The following is a 19,359-nucleotide window of genomic DNA, read 5'->3' on the forward strand; positions in this document are numbered from 1 at the left end:
ATTCCATGGTCCCACATTGTCTGTGTTCATTCTTTCAAGCTGCTGGTACCCTCCACACACTGCTCTGCTCACTATTGGTAGACAATGCAGCCCAAGGGGAAAATCTTCCATTTGTTCTTAATGGACAGACTTTCAAGCCTTTGCTGAAATAATGGAGGGAACTCACCTTAGTTAGTGTTTTACTGCTGTGAAGAGACACCATGACTATTGCAAGTCTTTTTTTTTTTTTTCAAAATTCATTGGATATTTTCTTCATTTACATTTCAAATGTTATCCTGAAGGTCCCCTGTAGCCTCTTCCCTATCCTGCTCCCCTACACATCCAGTCCCACTTCTTGGCCCTGGCATTATCCTGTTCAGGGGCATATAAAGTTTGCAAGTCCAAGGGGCTTCTCTTCCCATTGATGGCCGACTAGGTTATCTTATGCTACATATGCAGGTAGAGACATAAGCTCTGAGGGTACTGGTTAGTTTATGTTGTTCCAACTATAAGTTTGCCGACCCCTTCAGTTCCTTGGGTACTTTCTCTAGCTCCTCCATTGGGAGCACTGTGTTCCATCCCATAGATGACTATGAGCATCCACTTGTGTATTTGCCAGGCACTGGCATGGCCTTACAACAGAGAGCTATATCAGGGTCCTGTCATCAAAGTCTTTCTGGCACATGCAATAGTGTCTTGGTTTGGTGGTTGTATATGGGATGGATCCCCAGGTGGGGCAGTCTCTGGATGGTCTTTCCTTCTGTCTTAGCTCTGAACATTGCCTCTGTAACTCCTTCCATGGGTATTTTGTTTCTCCATTCTAAGAAGGAATGAAGTATCCACATTTTGGTCTTCCTTCTTCTTGAGTTTCATGTGTTTTGCAAATGGTATCTTGGATATTCTAAGTTTCTGAAATAATAACCACTTATCAGTGAGTTACATACCATGTGTGTTCTTTTCTGGTTGGGTTACCTCACTTAGGATAAAATCCTCCAGATGCATCCATTTACCAGTTGGAACATCTTCTGGGCATATGACCAGGAGAGGAATTGCTGGATCTTCCAGTAGTACTATGTCTAATTTTCTGAGGAACCGCCAGACTGATTTCCAGAGTGGTTGTACCAGCTTGCAATCCCACCAACAATGGAAGATTTTCCCCCTTTCTCCACATCCTTGCCAGCATCTGCTGTCACTTGAATATTTGATGTTAGCCATTCTGACTGGTGTGAGGAATCTCAGGGTTGTTTTAAGTTGCATTTCCATGATAATTAAGGATGTTGATCGAGTAACCATATGTGTGTGGGTTCATTTCTGGGTCTTCTATTCTATTTTATTGATCTATCTGTATGTTGCTCTACCAGTACCATTCCGTTTTTACAACAATTACTCTTTAGTACAGCATGAGTTCAGGCATGGTGATTCCCTCAAGTGTTCTTTTATTTTTGAGAATAGTTTTTACTATCCTAGGTTTTTTGTTATTCCAGATGAATTTGCAAATTGCCATTTCTAACTCAGTGAAGAATTGATTTGGATTTTAATGGGAATTGCATTTAATCTGTAGATTGCATTTGGTAGGATAGCCATTTTTACTATATTAATCCTGCAAATCCATGAGCATGGGAGATCTTTCCATCTTCTGAGATCTTCTTTGATTTCTTTCTTCAGAGACTGGAGGTTCTTATCACACAGTGTTGGGAACAAAATAAAGGGGAGGGGTGGAAGTGCCCGGGGAGTCGTTGGGGAGGAAAAGTGGCCAGCGTTCCTGTGCCCTGGGAAGGAGGACACAGGCCGAGCTAGTTGCCAGATGCTTTTCCACGGGGCCCAGGGTGAGCATGCCTGACCCACGCAGTGGGGAGTGGAAAAGGGGAAGCCCCCGACCACTCCCCCCAGAGCTACCTTGCTAAAGGCCCAGGGTTGTAGGAGAGAGAGAATAGGGGAAGAAGTTCCCAACACTGACCAGAGTGTGCAGTGGGTCTTGAAGAAGCAGAGACTCTCTACAGTTTAAGAGCTTTATTATAGAAATGCAGGCAGAAAGCGAAGAGAGAGAGAGAGAGAGAGAGAGAGAGAGAGAGAGAGAGAGAGAGAGAGAGAGAGAGAGAGAGCTAAAGAGAAAGAGAGAGAAAGAGGGATAGAGGAGAGGAAATAAGAAGACAAAGAGAAAGGGAAGAGGAGAGAGAAGTGAGAGGTAAAGAAACAAAGGAGTAAGAGTAAGAGTAAGAGGTGTGGGCTTAACAGTCCCTTCTATGGTCTTCACTGTTGCTGGGTAACTGGGGAGGACTTTAGCCTGAAGGTCAGAAGCTTGGGCCATTGCTTACATGACTAATGACCATACTTCTCTTGTGGGGGCTATGGTGGTGAGTAACTTAGGCAGGGGTCAGAGTTTGAGGAGCATGAGGGAACGTCTACCATGTCATGTAGGTGAATTATGACCATCAGGGTTCAGATCTCAGCTCGAATGGAGACCAGCCTGCCATTCCTCACAATGCAAAACTTTCACTTCCTTAGAGTCACACCAAGGTATTTTATATTATTTGTGACCATTGTGAAAGGTGTTGTTTCCCTAATTTCTTTCTCAGCCTGTATATCCTTTGTGTAGAGAAAGTCCATTGATTTGTTTGAGTTAATTTTATATCCAGCTACTTCACTGAAGCTGTTTATCAGGTTTATGAATTTTCTGTTGGGATTTTTAGGATCATTCATATATATTGTCATATCATCACAAATAGTGATATTTTGACTTCTTCCTTTCCAATTTGTATCTTCTTGACCTCCTTTTGTTGTATAATTGCTCTGGCTAGAACTTCGAGTCCTATATTGAATAGGTAGGGGAAAAGTAGGCAGCCTTGTCTAGTCCCTGATTTTAGTGGAATTGCTTTCAGCTTCTCTCCATTTAGTTTGATGTTGGCTACTGGTTTGCTGTAGATTGCTTTATTATGGTTAGGTATGGGCCTTGAATTACTGAACTTTCCAAGACTTTTATCATGAAGAGGTGTTAGATTTTGTCAAATGATTTCTCGGCATCTAATAAGATGATCATGTGGTTTTTGTCTTTGAGATTGTTTATAAAGTGGATTACATTGATGGATTTCCATATATTAAATCATCCCTGCATCCCTAGAATGAAGTGTACTTTATCATGATGGATGATTGTTTTGATGTGTTCTTGGATTCAGTTAGCAAGAATTTTATTGAGTATTTTTTGCATCAATATTCATAAGGGAAATTGGTCTGAAGTTCTCTATTGTTGTTGGGTCTTTATGTGGTTTAGGTATCAGAGTAATTGTGGCTTCATAGAATGAATTGGGTTTCTTCTGTTTCTATTTTGTGGAATAGTTTAGGTCTTCTTTGATGGTCTGATAGAACTCTTCACTAAACCCATCTGGTCCTGGCTTTTTTTGTTTGGGAGACTATTAATGACTGCTTCTATTTCTTTAGGGGCTATGAGATTGTTTAGGTCATTATTCTGATCCTGATTTAACTTTGGATCCTGGTATCTGTGTAGAAATTTGTCCATTTCATCCAGATTTTCCAGTTTTGTTGAGTATAGCCTTTTGCAGAAGGATCTGATGGTGTTTTGGATTTCCTCAGGTTCTGTTGTTATGTCTTCCTTTTCATTTCTGATTTTGTTAATTAGTATGCTATCCCTGAGCCTTCTAGTGAATCTGGCTAAGAGTTTATCTATCTTTATGATTTTCTGAAAGAACCAACTCCTGGTGTGATTGATTCTTTGAATAATTCTTTTTGTTTCCACTTGGTTGATTTTGGCCCTGAGTTTGATTATTTCCTGCCTTCTACTCCTCTTTGGTGAATTTGTTTTCTTTTGTTCTAGAGCTTTTAGGTGTGCTGTGAAGCTACTAGTATATGCACCCTCGAGTTTCTTTTTGGAGGCATTCAGAGCTATGAGTTTTCCTCTTAGAAATGTTTTGATTGTGTACATACTTTGGGTATTTTGTGGCTTCATTTCATTAAACTCTAAGAAGTCTTTAATTTCATTTTTTATTTCTTTCTTGATCAAGGTATCATTGAGGAGAGTGTTGTTCAGCTTCCACATGAATGTTGGCTTTGCATTATTTATGTTGTTATTGAAGGTCAGACTTAGTCCATGGTGATCTGATAGGATGCATGGGAGAATTTCAATACTTTTGTATATGTTGAGGCCTGTTTTGTGACCAATTATCTGGTCAATTATATAGGAGTTACCATGAAGTGCTGAGAAGAAGGTATATCCTTTTGTTTTAGGATAAAATGTTCTGTAGATATCTGTTAAATCCATTTGTTTCATAATTTCTGTTAGTTTCACTCTATCTCTGTTTAGTGTCTGTTTCCAGGATCTGTCCATTGATGAGAGTCGGGTGTTGAATTCTCCCACTATTATTGTGTGATGTGCAGTGTGCTCTTTGTGCTTTACTAAAGTTTCTTTACTGAATGTGGCTGCCCTTGCATTTGGAGCATAGATATTCAGAATTGGGAGTTCATCTTGGAAGATTTTACCTTTGATGAGTATGAAGTGCCCCTCCTTGTCTTTTTTGATAACTTTGGGTTGGAAGTCGATTTTATTCAATATTAGAATGGCTATTCCAGCTTTTTTCTTTGGTCCATTTGCTTGGGAAATTGTTTTCTAGGCTTTCACTCTGAGGCAATGTCTGTCTTTTTCCCTGAGGTGGGTTTCCTGTCAGCAGCAAAATGTTGTGTCCTGTTTGAGTAGTCAGTCTGGTAGTCTATGTCTTTTCATTGGAAAATCTGTTCATTTGCTGTCCTCAATATATCTGATTGGAGCCTGTCTTTCCTATAATCCCAGTTGATTCAGAACTCCTCTGAGTCCAGCTTTCTATGATATTAAGAGATATTAAGAAAAAGTAATTGTTGCTTCCTGATATTTTTGTGGTTAGAGTTGAGATTCTGTTCTTGCTGCTGTCTTCTTTTAGGTTTGTTGAAGGATGACTTTCTTTCTTTTTCTAGGGCATAATTTCTGTCCTTTTACTGGTGTTTTCCTCTTATTATCCTTTGAAGGGCTGGGTTCCTGGAAAGATTTTGTGTGAATTTGGTTTTGTCATTGAATACTTTGGTTTCTCTATCCATGGTAATTGAGAGTTTTCCTGGGTATAGTAGCCTGGGCTGTCATTTGTGTTCTCTTGGAGTCTGTATAACATCTGTACAGGATCTTCTGGCTTTCATAGTTTCTGGTGAGAAGTCTGGTGTAATTCTCATAGGTCTGCCTTTATATGTTACTTGATCTTTTTCCCTTACTGCTTTTATTATTCTACCTTTATTTACTGCATTTGTTCTTCTGATTATTATGTGTTGGGAGGAATTTCTTTTCTGGTCCAATCTACTTTGAGTTCTGTAGGCTTCTTGTATGTTCATGGGCATCTCTTTCTTTAGGTAAGAATGTTTTCTTCTATAATTTTGTTTAAGATATTTACTGGCCCTTTAAGTTGAAAATCTTCATTCTCATCCATACCTATCAATCTTAGATTTGGTCTTCTCATTGTGTCCTGGATTTCCTGGATGCTTTGAATTAGGATATTTTTGCATTTTGCATTTGCTTTGATTGTTGTGTCCATGTTTTCTATGGAGTATTCAGCATCTAGATTCTCTCTTCCATCTCTTGTAATCTGTTGCTGATGTTCACATCTATGTCTTCTGATTTCCTTCCAAAGATTTCTATCTCCAGAATTTTCACCCTTCGTGATTTCTATAGTGTTTCTACTTCTATTTTTATTTTTATTTTTTTTTGTTTTTTTTTAATTTTTAATATTTTTATTACATATTTTCCTCAGTTACATTTCCAATGCTATCCCAAAAGTCCCTCATAGCGCCCCCCACTACCCTACCCACCCATTCCCATTCTTTTGGCCCTGGAATTCCCCTATATTGGGGCATATAAAGTTTGCAAGTCCAATGGGCCTCTCTTTCCAATGATGGCCGACTAGGCCATCTTTTGATACATATGCAGCTAGAGACAAGAGCTCCGGTGTTCTGGTTAGTACATCATGTTGTTCCAACTATAGGGTTGCAGATCCCTTTAGCTCCTTGGGTACTTTCTCTAGCTTCTCCATTGGGAGCCCTGTGATACATCCAATAGCTGACTGTGAACATCCACTCCTGTGTTTGCTAGGCCCCGGCATCGTCTCACAAGAGACAGCTATATTTGGGTCCTTTCAGCAAAATTTTGTTAGTGTATGCAATGGTGTCAGCGTTTAGAAGCTGCTTATGGGATGGATCCCTGGATACGGCAGTCTCTAAATGGTCCATCCTTTCATCACAGCTACGAACTTTGTCTCTGTAACTCCTTCCCTGGGTGTTTTGTTCCCAATTCTAAGAAGGGGCACAGTGTCCACACTTTGGTCTTCATTCTTCTTGAGTTTCATGCGTTTAGTAAATTGTATCTTATATCTTGGGTATCCTAAGTTTTGGGCTAATACCCACTTATCAGTGAATACATATTGTGTGAGTTCCTTTGTGATTGTGTTATTTCACTCAAGATGATGCCCCCCAGGTCCATCCATTTGGCTAGGAATTTCATAAATTCATTCTTTTTAATAGCAGAGTAGTATTCCATTGTGTAAATGTACCATAATTTCTGTATCCATTCCTCTGTTGAGGGACATCTGGGTTCTTTCCAGCTTCTGGCTATTATAAATAAGGCTGCAATGAACATAGTGGAGCATGTGTCCTTCTTACCGGTTGGGACATCTTCTGGATATATGCCCAGGAGAGGTATTGCTGGATCCTCTTGTAGTACTATTTCCAATTTTCTGAGGAACCACCAGACTGATTTCCAGAGTGGTTGTACAAGCTTGCAATCCCACCAACAATGGAGGAGTGTTCCTCTTTCTCCACATCCTCGCCAGCATCTGCTGTCACCTGAATTTTTGATCTTAGCCATTCTGACTGGTGTGAGGTGGAATCTCAGGATTGTTTTGATTTGCATTTCCCTGATGATTAAGGATGTTGAACATTTTTTCAGGTGCTTCTCTGCCATTCGGTATTCCTCAGGTGAGAATTCTTTGTTCAGTTCTGAGCCCCATTTTTTAATGGGGTTATTTGACTTTCTGGAGTCCACCTTCTTGAGTTCTTTATATATATTGGATATTAGTCCCTTATCTGATTTAGGATAGGTGAAGATCCTTTCCCAATCTGTTGGTGGTTTTTTTGTCTTATTGATGGTGTCTTTAGCCTTGCAGAAGCTTTGTAGTTTCATGAGGTCCCACTTGTCAATTCTCGATCTTACAGCACAAGCCATTACTGCTCTATTCAAGAATTTTTCCCCTGTGCCCATATCTTCAAGGCTTTTCCCCACTTTCTCCTCTATAAGTTTCAGTGTCTCTGGTTTTATGTGAAGTTCCTTATTCCACTTAGACTTGACCCTAGTACAAGGAGATAGGAATGGATCGATTCGCATTCTTCTACATGTTAACAACCAGTTGTGCCAGCACCATTTGTTGAAAATGCTGTCTTTCTTCCACTGGATGTTTTTAGCTCCCTTGTCGAAGATCAAGTGACCGTAGGTATGTGGGTTCATTTCTGGGTCTTCAATTCTATTCCATTGGTCTTTTTGTCTGTCACTATACCAGTACCATGCAGTTTTTTATCACAATTGCTCTGTAGTAAAGCTTTAGGTCCGGCACGGTGATTCCACCAGAGGTTGTTTTATCCTTGAGAAGAGTTTTTGCTATCCTAGGTTTTTTGTTATTCCAGATGAATTTGCAGATTGCACTTTCTAATTCGTTGAAGAATTGATTTGGAATTTTGATGGGGATTGCATTGAATCTGTAGATTGCTTTGGCAAGATAGCCATTTTTACAATGTTGATCCTGCCAATCCATGAGCATGGGAGATCTTTCCATCTTCTGAGATCTTCTATAATTTCTTTCTTCAGAGACTTGAAGTTCTTATTATACAGATCTTTCACTTCCTTAGTTAGAGTCACGCCAAGATATTTTATAGTATTTGTGACTATTGAGAAGGGTGTTGTTTCCCTAATTTCTTTCTCAGCCTGTTTATTCTTTGTGTAGAGAAAGGCCATTGATTTGTTTGAGTTAATTTTATATCCAGCTACTTCACCGAAGCTGTTTATCAGGCTTAGGAGTTCTCTGGTGGAAATTTTAGGGTCACTTATATATACTATCATATCATCTGCAAAAAGTGATATTTTGACTTCATCTTTTCCAATTTGTATCCCTTTGATCTCCTTTTGTTGTCGAATTGCTCTGGCTAGGACTTCAAGTACAATGTTGAATAGGTATGGAGAAAGTGGACAGCCTTGTCTAGTCCCTGATTTTAGAGGGATTGCTTCAAGCTTCTCACCATTTACTTTGATGTTGGCTATTGGTTTGCTGTAGATTGCTTTTATCATGTTTAGGTATAGGCCTTGAATTCCTGATCTTTCCAAGACTTTTATCATGAATGGGTGTTGGATCTTGTCAAATTATTTTTCCGCATCTAAGGAGATGACCATGTGGTTTTTGTCTTTGAGTTTGTTTATATACGGGACTACGTTGATGGATTTCCGTATATTGAACCATCCCTGCATCCCTGGGATAAAACCTACTTGGTCAGGATGGATGATTGTTTTGATGTGTTCTTGGATTCGGTTAGCAAGAACTTTATTGAGGATTTTTGCATCAATATTCATAAGGGATATTGGTCTGAAGTTTTCTATCTTTGTTGGGTCTTTTTGTGGTTTAGGTATCAGAGTTATTGTGGCTTCATAGAATGAGTTGGGTAGAGTACCTTCTGTTTCTATTTTGTGGAATATTTTGTGAAGAACTGGGATTAGATCTTCTTTGAAGGTCTGATAGAACTCTGCACTAAACCCATCTGGTCCTGGGCTTTTTTTGGTTGGGAGACTATTAATGACTGCTTCTATTTCTTTGGGGGATATAGGGCTGTTTAGATCATTAACCTGATCTTGATTCAACTTTGGTACCTGGTATCTGTCTAGGAACTTGTCCATTTCATCCAGGTTCTCCAGTTTTGTTGAGTATAGCCTTTGGTAGAAGGATCTGATGGTGTTTTGGGTGTCTTCAGGATCTGTTGTTATGTCTCCTTTTTCATTTCTGATTTTGTTAATTAGGATGCTTTCCCTGTGCCCTCTAGTGAGTCTGGCTAAGGGTTTATCTATCTTGTTGATTTTCTCAAAGAACCAGCTCCTTGATTGGTTGATTCTTTGAATAGTTCTTCTTGTTTCCACTTGGTTGATTTCGCCCCTGAGTTTGATTATTTCCTTCTGTCTACTCCTCTTGGGTGAATTTGCTTCCTTTTGTTATAGTGCTTTTAGGTGTGTTGTCAAGCTGCTAATGTGTGCTCTCTCTAGTTTCTTTTTGGATGCACTCAGAGCTATGAGTTTTCCTCTTAGAAATGCTTTCCTTGCGTCCCATAAGTTTGGGTATGTTGTGGCTTCATTTTCATTGAACTCTAAAATGTCCTTAATTTCTTTCTTTATTCCTTCCTTGACCAAGGTATCATTGAGAAGAGTGTTGTTCAGTTTCCACGTGAAGGTTGGCTTTCTATTATTTATTTTGTTATTGAAGATCAGCCTTAGTCCATGGTGATCTGATAGGATGCATGGGAAAATTTCAATATTTTTGTATCTGTTGAGGCCTGTTTTGTGACTAATTATGTGGTCAATTTTGGAGAAGGTACCATGAGGTGCTGAGAAGAAGTTATATCCTTTTGTTTTAGGATAGCATGTTCTGTAGATATCTGCCAGATCCATTTGATTCATAACTTCTGTTAGTTTCACTGTGTCCCTGTTTAGTTTCTGTTTCCATGATCTGTCCATTGGTGAAAGTGGTGTGTTGAAGTCTCCCACTATTATTGTATGAGGTGCAATGTGTGCTTTGAGATTTACTGAAGTTTCTTTAATGAATGTGGCTGCCTTTGTATTTGGAGCATAGATATTCAGGATTGATAGTTCCTCTTGGAGGATTTTACCTTTGATGAGTATGAAGTGTCCCTCCCTGTCTTTTTTAATGACTTTGGGTTGGAAGTCAATCTTATCAGATATTAGAATGGCTACTCCAGCTTGTTTCTTCATACCATTTGCTTGGAAAATTGTTTTCCAGCCTTTCATTCTGAGGTAGTGTCTATCTTTTTCTCTGAGATGAGTTTCCTTTAAGCAGCAAAATGTTGGGTCTTGTTTGTGTAGCCAGGTTGTTAGTCTATGTCTTTTTATCGGGGAGTTGAGTCCATTGATATTAAGAGATATTAAGGAAAGGTAATTGTTGTTTCCTGTTATTTTTGTTGTTAAAGTTGGCATTCTGTTCTTGTGACTTTCTTCTTTTAGGTTTGTTGAGGGATTACCTTCTTTTTGTTTCTAGGGCATGGTTCCTGTCCTTGTATTGTTTTTTTTCTGTTATTATCCTTTGAAGGGCTGGATTCGTGGAGAGATAATGTGTGAATTTGGTTTTGTCGTGGAATACTTTGGTTCTCCATCTATGTTAATTGAGTGTGAGTGTTCTCTGAATCGCCCGCGAATGAGGACACCACACACGATAGGGTTCTTCTGCAGCAAGCTTTATGCGTCTTGAGAGGGAGAGCATAAGCTTCACAACCGGAGACCCCAGGCAGTCCGAGCCCCTCCCTTTTATAAGAAATTCTCCCCGCCTCGGACGTAGCAAGCCATGATTGGCTCAACACTGATCACCCCATCCCTGAGGCGGAGCTGCCCGGGGCGGGGATTTCCAGCGCAGGCGCAAACTAGGTGTTTACTAGTTGGTGCTGAGGAAATGACTCAGCACCGGAAGATTAGCGGCGCCCCACATCTCCCCCTTTTTTGTCTAATAAAACCAACTGGACACCCAGTATGAGAGGACGGGAACATTGGCCGAATCCTCTTACTCAGAGATGTAAGAACTATGTCCGCAAGCAACAACTAGGCTTGAGTGGGACCCGAAGTTGCTCCGACCTGTCCCTCTGCCATTTTTTCGAGGAGGGGAAGACTAGGGCAGGAAACCCCCACTAGACGGCATATTCCCCAGGTGGGACGGGGGGACCACCTGTGCGATGCATTGCTCTACAATCCTCTAGGGCTGCTGAAGCTCACCCGCTAAGGCGTGGGCAGCCAGCGACCAGTGGTGCAAATCAATTTTGTTTAAGCGCCGCCAACCATACCTGTGCAGATTGCCCCTGCTCCAGGGCAGCAAGCGCCTGGGATATCATGATTTTGTCTCTATTGTTTTTCTTATATAATTTGCAGATTAACCCTAAGCTAAGTGCCAGTCCAAAGCAGAGGAGGATTCCGAATAAGCCCACCCCCACCCATTCTTTAAAATAGGAGAAGGCCGATGAAATCCAGGACGCGAAGCCTTCAGTCAGGGAAAAATCAAGTCGCGTGGAGTTGATCTCTACTATAGCCATCCGAAGCTCTTGGAGAGTCTGATCAAATTCCATCGACCAATTATTTCTCAGCTGTAAGGACAAATTCTTAGAAAGGTTTGCAGCACGGGTAAAATTTTTAAATTGTATGGAGGTAATACAGAGGCCTGGCAGTTTCATTTCACATCCCAATTGGGCAATTTGCCAAAGAATGTCTATTTGTTCTTGAACCAAGTCTATACGTTGGTTCACCAATAACAGACCCCCCTGTAATTGGGAGTATGCGAAATGCCCCTTATCCATGGCTACAGTGATTGAGGCCGAGAGTTGGTTGATGGTATCGGCCGTTTGTATTGTCCCGCTCAAAGCTAACGCAGAGGCGGTAACCGAGGCAGTGATCCCCACTGCCGCTAAGGTACCAACTATAACTGCCGATACTCCAAAATCTCTTTTTTCTCTAAACAAGGCCAAAGAGCTGGGCGCCACCACCGGGACCGGAATAAATCGGGGCAAGCGCATTATCAAAGCTAAAGGAAATTTAGTAGCATTCCAGCACATCACATAATAACAGGCATTCTCACTACAATTTAACTGACTAAAATCATGTGAGCTGGTGGAATTACTAACTACCCATAAAAAAGGGGGCCAAACGCATACAGGCACCGGCCCAAAATCCTTAGTCTGTTGGAAGGCCCAGGGGGACTCATCGCCAAATGACTGTGAGCACAATACCCCCTTTCTAATACGTGCTCCTTGCACAAAGCCTATGGGGGTTAAATCTGTGCAACTGCCATTAAGGCCGCACAGCAACCACAAATCAAAAGGGTTGCCGGTGGCCCTGGGGTTATCCAGACCATTGAGTTTTGCAATATGGAATGATCCATTGGCCAGAGGGGGAGAAAAGGTAAAGTGATTCCCAATAGTCCCTGTTCTGCGAGATTGGCAACCGGACCATGGTAAGATTGACAATGTCTCTTCCTTAGTAGAGCAAAAGGGTGCCAATTTGGGTTGTTTAACAAGTTGGATAATGCTTTTAGGCCAAACTGCTATAATTGAAGTTGCATTTGCACACCAGTGGGTTCCATTAGCGGCCCATACATTGGAAATGAGTGTAGAGACCTGTGACAATAACCCAATACAGTAATTTGATGGGTTGCCGCTGATGAAACACAAGCTCCCTTTAAATATAAAGGTTCTATTATCTATTACCCGTTCAGCTTGTGGGTCCCATGGTAAATATGGTAAACCTAAGGTATCTTCGGTCACAAACAAGCGGGGGAATACTTGCGCATCATGTGTCACTGGCATTGGCAGCGGGAACGTCGACATTATTCCCCATCGGAGCTCCTCCCGTTTGGATGTCACTTGCAGGGGCAGGGTGATTCCCAATATCAGCAGGGCGATCTTCATCATCTTGGGGTATTGATCGTGTTAGTCTTTCTGGGACCCAGAATGGATTTTGTTCGTTCTGCGGGAAAACACAAACAGCTCCCCTGGATCTTATTAGAATAGGATCCGGGCCTCTCCATTTGTTGGTTAGGACATCTTTCCATTTTATTAATTCTTTGGGTCTAGTTGGTTCAGAACAATGTCGTTCTGCCGCAGTACGGCCATGTGCATCAAGATTTAAAAAATTGAGGGTGAATAGTGCCAATGACACAGACACTTTTGGCGTACGGGGTATAGCTTCGTCAGCGCCCCCTTTTTGTTTAACAACATAAGATTTAAGGGTCCGATGTGCTCTCTCAACAATGCCTTGACCTTGTGGGTTATATGGGATACCAGTTAGATGCGTTACTCCCATTTGGCGACAAAAGCTTTGAAATTTTTGTGAAGTATAAGCTGGTCCGTTATCAGTTTTAATAAATTTAGGTTGTCCCCAAGTGCTCCAAGCCTCGAGGCAGTGTTGGATCGCATGTGTTGCCTTTTCTCCCACATGGGGAGATGCAAAAATAATGCCAGAGCAGGTATCAACGGACACATGAAGATATTGTAATTTGCCAAAGGAGGGGACATGTGTGACATCCATTTGCCATATTTGTAAAGGCTGAACGCCGCGGGGGTTGATCCCCACATGAGGGAGGGGCAGAAATTCACAGCAATTTTGGCAGCTAGTGACGATGTCACGAGCTTCTTTCCTAGTCAAGGAGACGCGACGGCGCAACGTTTCTGCCGTTACATGAAAGCGATTGTGGAATCCTTTTGCAGCTTCCACAGAGGATGACAGGGCTGTGGCTATTAATTTGGTGGCTTTGTCTGCCAAGTCATTACCCAGGGACATGGGGCCAGGTAGGCCTGAATGAGCCCTGATATGAGTGATGAAAACTGGGAATTTTCTTTGAAGCAACACTGATTGTATTTCTTGAAAAATTTGTGCTAAAGTGCTAGAGGGTTTGATTACTCCAGCCACCTCCAGCAAGTTTACTGCATTTACTACATAACTAGAGTCTGACACAATATTGAGGGGTTCAGAGAAGGTTTTTAATACCTCCAGAACCACTAGACACTCTATTACTTGAGGTGATGCTTCTTTATATTGTTTGGAACATATTTTGCCATTGACCACAAAGGCCCCTACACCATTCTTGGAGCCATCGGTATACACCATGAGCCCTTCCTTAATTGGGTTTCTTACCGTTACCTGCGGGAACACAATTGACTGGCTCTGGGCAAAGTGTAGGATCGGGTGTTTGGGATAGTGATTGTCTATGCTTCCAGGGAAAGTTGTAACTAGTATAGCCCAGTCATTAGATGTGGCGGCCAAGGTCTGAACTTGCACAGAGGTATAAGGCACCACCAAGAGGTGGGGGCTACGCCCGAAATGGGTGATGGCTGCTTTATAGCCTCTGAGTGCAAGCTGAGCTATGGCTTCAGGATACCAATGTATTATTTTTGCTGGGGATACATTTGGGTGAACCCATAGCAGGGGCCCATTCTGCCAAAGAACGGCAGTTGGCAAATGGGCAGTTTGTAAGACACACAGACTAAAGGGTTGTGATTCTTCGATACGGAGCAACTGCGCTTGTGTCAGGGCTATTTCCACCTTTTGTAGGGCCAGATCAGCAGCTGGAGTCAATGTTCGGGGGGACGTGATGTGCGAATCTCCTTCTAAGATATTGAACAAAGATCTTAATTCCGAAGTGGGGATTTTTAAAAAGGGTCTGAGCCAGTTAATGTCCCCCAACAATTTCTGAAAATCATTTAGGGTATGGAGGTGGTCCCTTCTTATCTCTAATTTTTGAGGTATGATGTTATTTGGTGTCACCATGGTACCCAGGAACTGTCCAGTATTTGAAATTTGGACCTTTTCTACAGCTATTTGAAGTCCCCATTGACTCAAAGTTTTAAGTAAAAGGGGGTAGGCCCTTTGAAGCAGGCCAAGGTCCTTGTGGCACAGAAGGATGTCGTCCATATAATGGAGCATGACTAACGAGGGAAATTGATCCCTTACTGGAGAAAGGGCCTCCTGCACATAAAGTTGGCACATAGTAGGGCTGTTGGACATTCCCTGTGGTAGAACCTTCCATTGGTACCTTTTATCGGGTTCCATGTGATTAACAGAGGGTATGGTGAAAGCAAATCTGGGCCTATCTATTGGACATAGAGGTATAGAAAAGAAACAGTCTTTAATATCTATTATAATCAAATTCCAACCCCTGGGCAGGGCGGAGAGCACAGGAAGGCCTCTTTGCACAGGGCCAAACAAATGCATTTGTTCATTAATGGCTCTAAGGTCATGGAGCAACCTCCATTTCCCTGATCTTTTCTTAATAACAAATATGGGAGTATTCCAGGGGGAGGTAGAAGGTTCTATATGATCCAATTTTAGTTGTTCATTTACTAATTGTATTGCGGCCTCCATTTTTTCAGAGGATAGGGGCCATTGGGGGACCCACACCGGGTCCTCTGTTTTCCACGGTATAGGCCGAACCGTCCCCATGGCCCCTAGGAAAAACCCAGTCCTTGTTGGGCTATATTTCCTACTGGTGAAATAGGCTCAATTCCTCCTTGCTCTGACCGTCCTAATCCTTTGCCTGTCCTGTAACCCATCTTTAGCATCATGTTTTTTGCCTTGTTCAAACCTTCCTCCAACACAATTTTTTCATTGGACAGGGTTAGGCCCAAATGTTGCATAATGTCTCTCCCCCAAAGGTTTACTGGGAGCGGGAGCACATAAGGTTCAAATTTACCCTTTTGTCCTTCAGGAGCCTTCCAAGTCAAACTCATTGAGCTTATGGCAGGGCATGAATGATATCCCAGGCCTTGTAGAGAGTGGGACGATTTTGTAGTGGGCCAAGCTTTTGGCCACCAGTGCGTGGATATAATACTTTTGTCTGCCCTGGTATCAAGAATACCTTCAAACCTTTTTCCATTTACTTCGAGGCAGAGTTTGGGCCTTTCATTCAGGGATACAACAAGGTAAGCTGAATCAGTTCCTGACGACCCCATCGTTTTGGGACTGGGGCCTGGGGAGCCCTCCCAGAGGGTGTCGGGGAGGAGCAGCAATTGAGCTATCCTATCTCCTGCACTGATGGAAAACACGCCCCTGGGGCTGGAACATAAGACCTGTATTTCGGGGGAATGTAGGTGGTCAACAACCCCAGGATGGACCACTAGGCCCCGTAAGGTGAGTGATCCTCGTCCGAGGATAAGGCCCATGGTCCCAGGGGGCAAAGGTGACATTGGCTCTATAGGTACTGGTTGGATACTCATTTGGGGCATTAGTAGGAGGTCGGAGGCGGCGCGCAGGTCCACCCTTGTGGGTCTTCCTGGGTCGCTTCTTCCGCCATCCCGGAGGTTCTGACAAACCGGTTCCCATATCTTTGAGGGCCCTGGGACCGTGGGCCCAATGACCCGTTTTTTGACACATTGGGAGCAGGAACATTTAATGGAGGCAAAAGCCTTCCCTGTATATCTCGCACTGAGCGACATTGATCTGCTCTGTGGTACCCTTTACCACACCTCGTGCAGAGGGTCAAGACCCCCCCTTTCTTGTCTGGGGCTTTGCAATCTCTTTTGAAATGTCCAGGCTTACCGCAATTAAAACAGGTCCGTTCACCGGTCTTCTTTTGTGGAGGATGCTTTTGTGCTAACATGATGGCGGCCGCGAGGCCAGTATTGCTAAGTGGACCTCCAATCTCTCTACACACTCTTAGCCATTCTTGCAACCCTTTTGATTTTCTAGGAGCAATGGCATTCCTGCATTCCTGGGTGGCTTGTTCAAAAATCAGTTGCTCAATAAAGGGTCCTATCCCCTCTGGGTCCCCAAAGATTTTTCCTGCCGCCTCCATCATGCGTGCGACGAAGTCGGCAAAGGGCTCCTGGGGCCCTTGAACAATTTTTGTAAGCTGATTGGTGGTTTCTCCCTTGCGATTAAGTGACTTCCAGGCCCGTATGGCTGTGCTGGAAATCTGGGCGTACGCCCCCCAATGGTAATTAATTTGATCTGCGGCCCACGGGCCTTGGCCTGTTAAAAGGTCAAATGTCCAATCCCGCTGCTCTTGCGTAAGGGCTATTGCGTTGACCCTGGCCTGGGACTGGGCTGCCTCATGCCACAAGGCTTTCCATTCTATGTATTGTCCCATAGTAGGCAAGGCGGCCTTAACCACCATTTGCCAATCACTAGGTGTCATGGCAGTTTGTGCCATTCTTTCAAGAATCATAACAGTAAAATTAGCATTGGGACCATATTTTCTTACTGATTCTGCAAGATCTTTTATCTGACTATAGTCTACAGGAGCGTAGATTCTCCCCCCTTCTTGTTCATAAACAGGAAACGCTAATTGTAGCTTGACGGAGGATCTTTTGGGGAAAAAAGGAAGTTGTGGATGACCGGGCCTCATAAGGTGGGGGAGCGGAGGGAATGGCGGCAGCCAACAATCTCCTATCCTTAGAGGAGACACCGGACGCGGGCTTACTTGACTTAGGTCGCCCGCCTTCATCTGGGTGATACCTTTCTCCTTTATATCTAACTGCTTCTTCTTCTAACTCGCCCTCTTCCTCCGAGGTCAGTTTACTGTCCTCGGTTTCGGAAGAATCCGAGGTATCTCTTAGGTGGAGGGCAGCCAGTTCTCGGGTCGGATATAACCCGGGCTTGCTGCTCCCCTTCTCTCCCTTTCTATTTCTCCCGGGAGGTCCTTTTTCACTTCCCTTTTTTGCCTTTTTTACGGTTTTTGTGCGCACACCCATCCTCTCACTACGCTCGGATTCTGACATACCTTCCTGCATAGCTTCTAAAACCTTTTGCCCTTTCTTTCGCTCCTCTTCACAGGCCTCATCTTCAAGACAACTCTTAACTAGTTTCCATATGGCCTTAACTCCCAACCTGAGGTCTGAACAGGTTTCTAGATCGTTGCCTAGCTTATTCCATGACGGCAGTGTCAGAGATCCTGACACCGCATACCAGGGAGCTACTCGATCAACTTCCTCAACAAAGCGGCGAAGAACTCTATCCCCAAGCTTCAGGTCCCTTCTTTTGAGAAGTTCTTTTAATGAAGTTTGTACTGATTGAGAAGCCCCCATGATACTCTAAAGGAGACTGCAATTAAGAACTTCAATTTAACACAACCTTCTATGTTCACAAAAGAAGAGGGCTAGGAACCATACAACCAAGGCCACGAGGACGATGATTAAAGCCTCGGGCAATCCCTCCCACGGCCCAGTTAGTTGAAGGGAGTGTGAAAGGGTCAGGTAAAATTCAGGCATACCTTTCCGAGACGTAGTTCCTGCAGTTCTGGACCCTCCCCGTCACCGAGGGATCTCCGACGGTGCTCGCGATGTTCTTCTGTTCTTCGTTTTCCCGGGATTTCGGCACCAGATGTGAGTGTTCTCTGAATCGCCCGCGAATGAGGACACCACACACGATAGGGTTCTTCTGCAGCAAGCTTTATGCGTCTTGAGAGGGAGAGCATAAGCTTCACAACCGGAGACCCCAGGCAGTCCGAGCCCCTCCCTTTTATAAGAAATTCTCCCCGCCTCGGACGTAGCAAGCCATGATTGGCTCAACACTGATCACCCCATCCCTGAGGCGGAGCTGCCCGGGGCGGGGATTTCCAGCGCAGGCGCAAACTAGGTGTTTACTAGTTGGTGCTGAGGAAATGACTCAGCACCGGAAGATTAGCGGCGCCCCACAATTGAGAGTTTGGCTGGGTATAGTAGCCTGGGCTGGAATTTTTGTTCTTTTAGTGTCTGTATAACATCTGTCCAGGATCTTCTGGCTTTTATAGTCTCTGGTGAAAAATCTGGTGTAATTCTGATAGGCTTGCCTTTATATGTTACTTGGCCTTTTTCTCTTACTGCTTTTAGTATTCTCTCTTTATTTAGTGCATTTGTTGTTCTGATTATTATGTGTCGGGAGGTATTTCTTTTCTGGTCCAGTCTATTTGGAGTTCTGTAGGCTTCTTGTATGTTCATGGGCATCTCTTTCTTTAGATTTGGGAAGTTTTCTTCTATAATTTTGTTGAAGATGTTTGCTGGTCCTTTGAGTGAAAATCTTCATTCTCATCCACTCCTATTATCCGTACGTTTGGTCTTCTCATTGTGTCCTTCATTTCTTGGATGTTTTGATTTAGGATATTTTTGCGTTTTACATTTTCCTTGATTGTTGTGCCGATGTTCTCTATGGAATCTTCTGCACCTGAGATTCTCTCTTCCATCTTTTGTATTCTGTTGCTGATGCTCATATCTATGGTTCCAGATTTCTTTCCTAGGGTTTCTATCTCCAGTGTTGCCTCATTTTGGGTTTTCTTTATTGTGCCTACTTCCCTTTTTAGGTCAGTATGGTTTTGTTCATTTCCATCATCTGTTTGGAGGTTTTTTTCCTGTTTTTCTTTAAGGACTTCTACCTGTTTGATTGTGTTATCCTGTTTTTCTTTAAGGATTTGTAACTCTTTAGCCATGTTCTACTGTAATTCTTTAAGTGAGTTATTAAAATCCTTTTTGATGTCCTCTACCATCATCATGAGATATGCTTTTAGATCCGTGTCTAGCTTTTCCGGTGTGTTGGGGTGCCCTGGACTGGGCGAAGTGGGAGTGCTGGGTTCTGATGATGGTGAGTGG

At 42.9% G+C, this 19,359-nt stretch overlaps 1 protein-coding gene across 1 annotated transcript; it reads right to left on the bottom strand.

Annotated features, from left to right (window-relative positions):
- Nucleotides 1-71: 71 nt before the first annotated feature.
- Nucleotides 72-18,211, bottom strand: LOC147003465 (uncharacterized). The gene is made up of 3 exons (XM_085842471.1): nucleotides 18,009-18,211; nucleotides 11,245-12,769; nucleotides 72-143 (listed from the first exon to the last, which is right to left on the bottom strand). The coding sequence occupies exons 2-3, from the start codon at nucleotides 12,712-12,714 to the stop codon at nucleotides 72-74; spliced, it is 1,542 nt and encodes a 513-aa protein (XP_085698597.1). The 5' UTR covers nucleotides 12,715-12,769; nucleotides 18,009-18,211.
- Nucleotides 18,212-19,359: the final 1,148 nt, after the last annotated feature.

This window comes from Mus caroli, unplaced genomic scaffold, assembly GCF_978045245.1.
Source record: "Mus caroli unplaced genomic scaffold, Mus_caroli_1 scaffold_8, whole genome shotgun sequence".
Classification (NCBI taxonomy): Eukaryota; Metazoa; Chordata; class Mammalia; order Rodentia; family Muridae; genus Mus; species Mus caroli.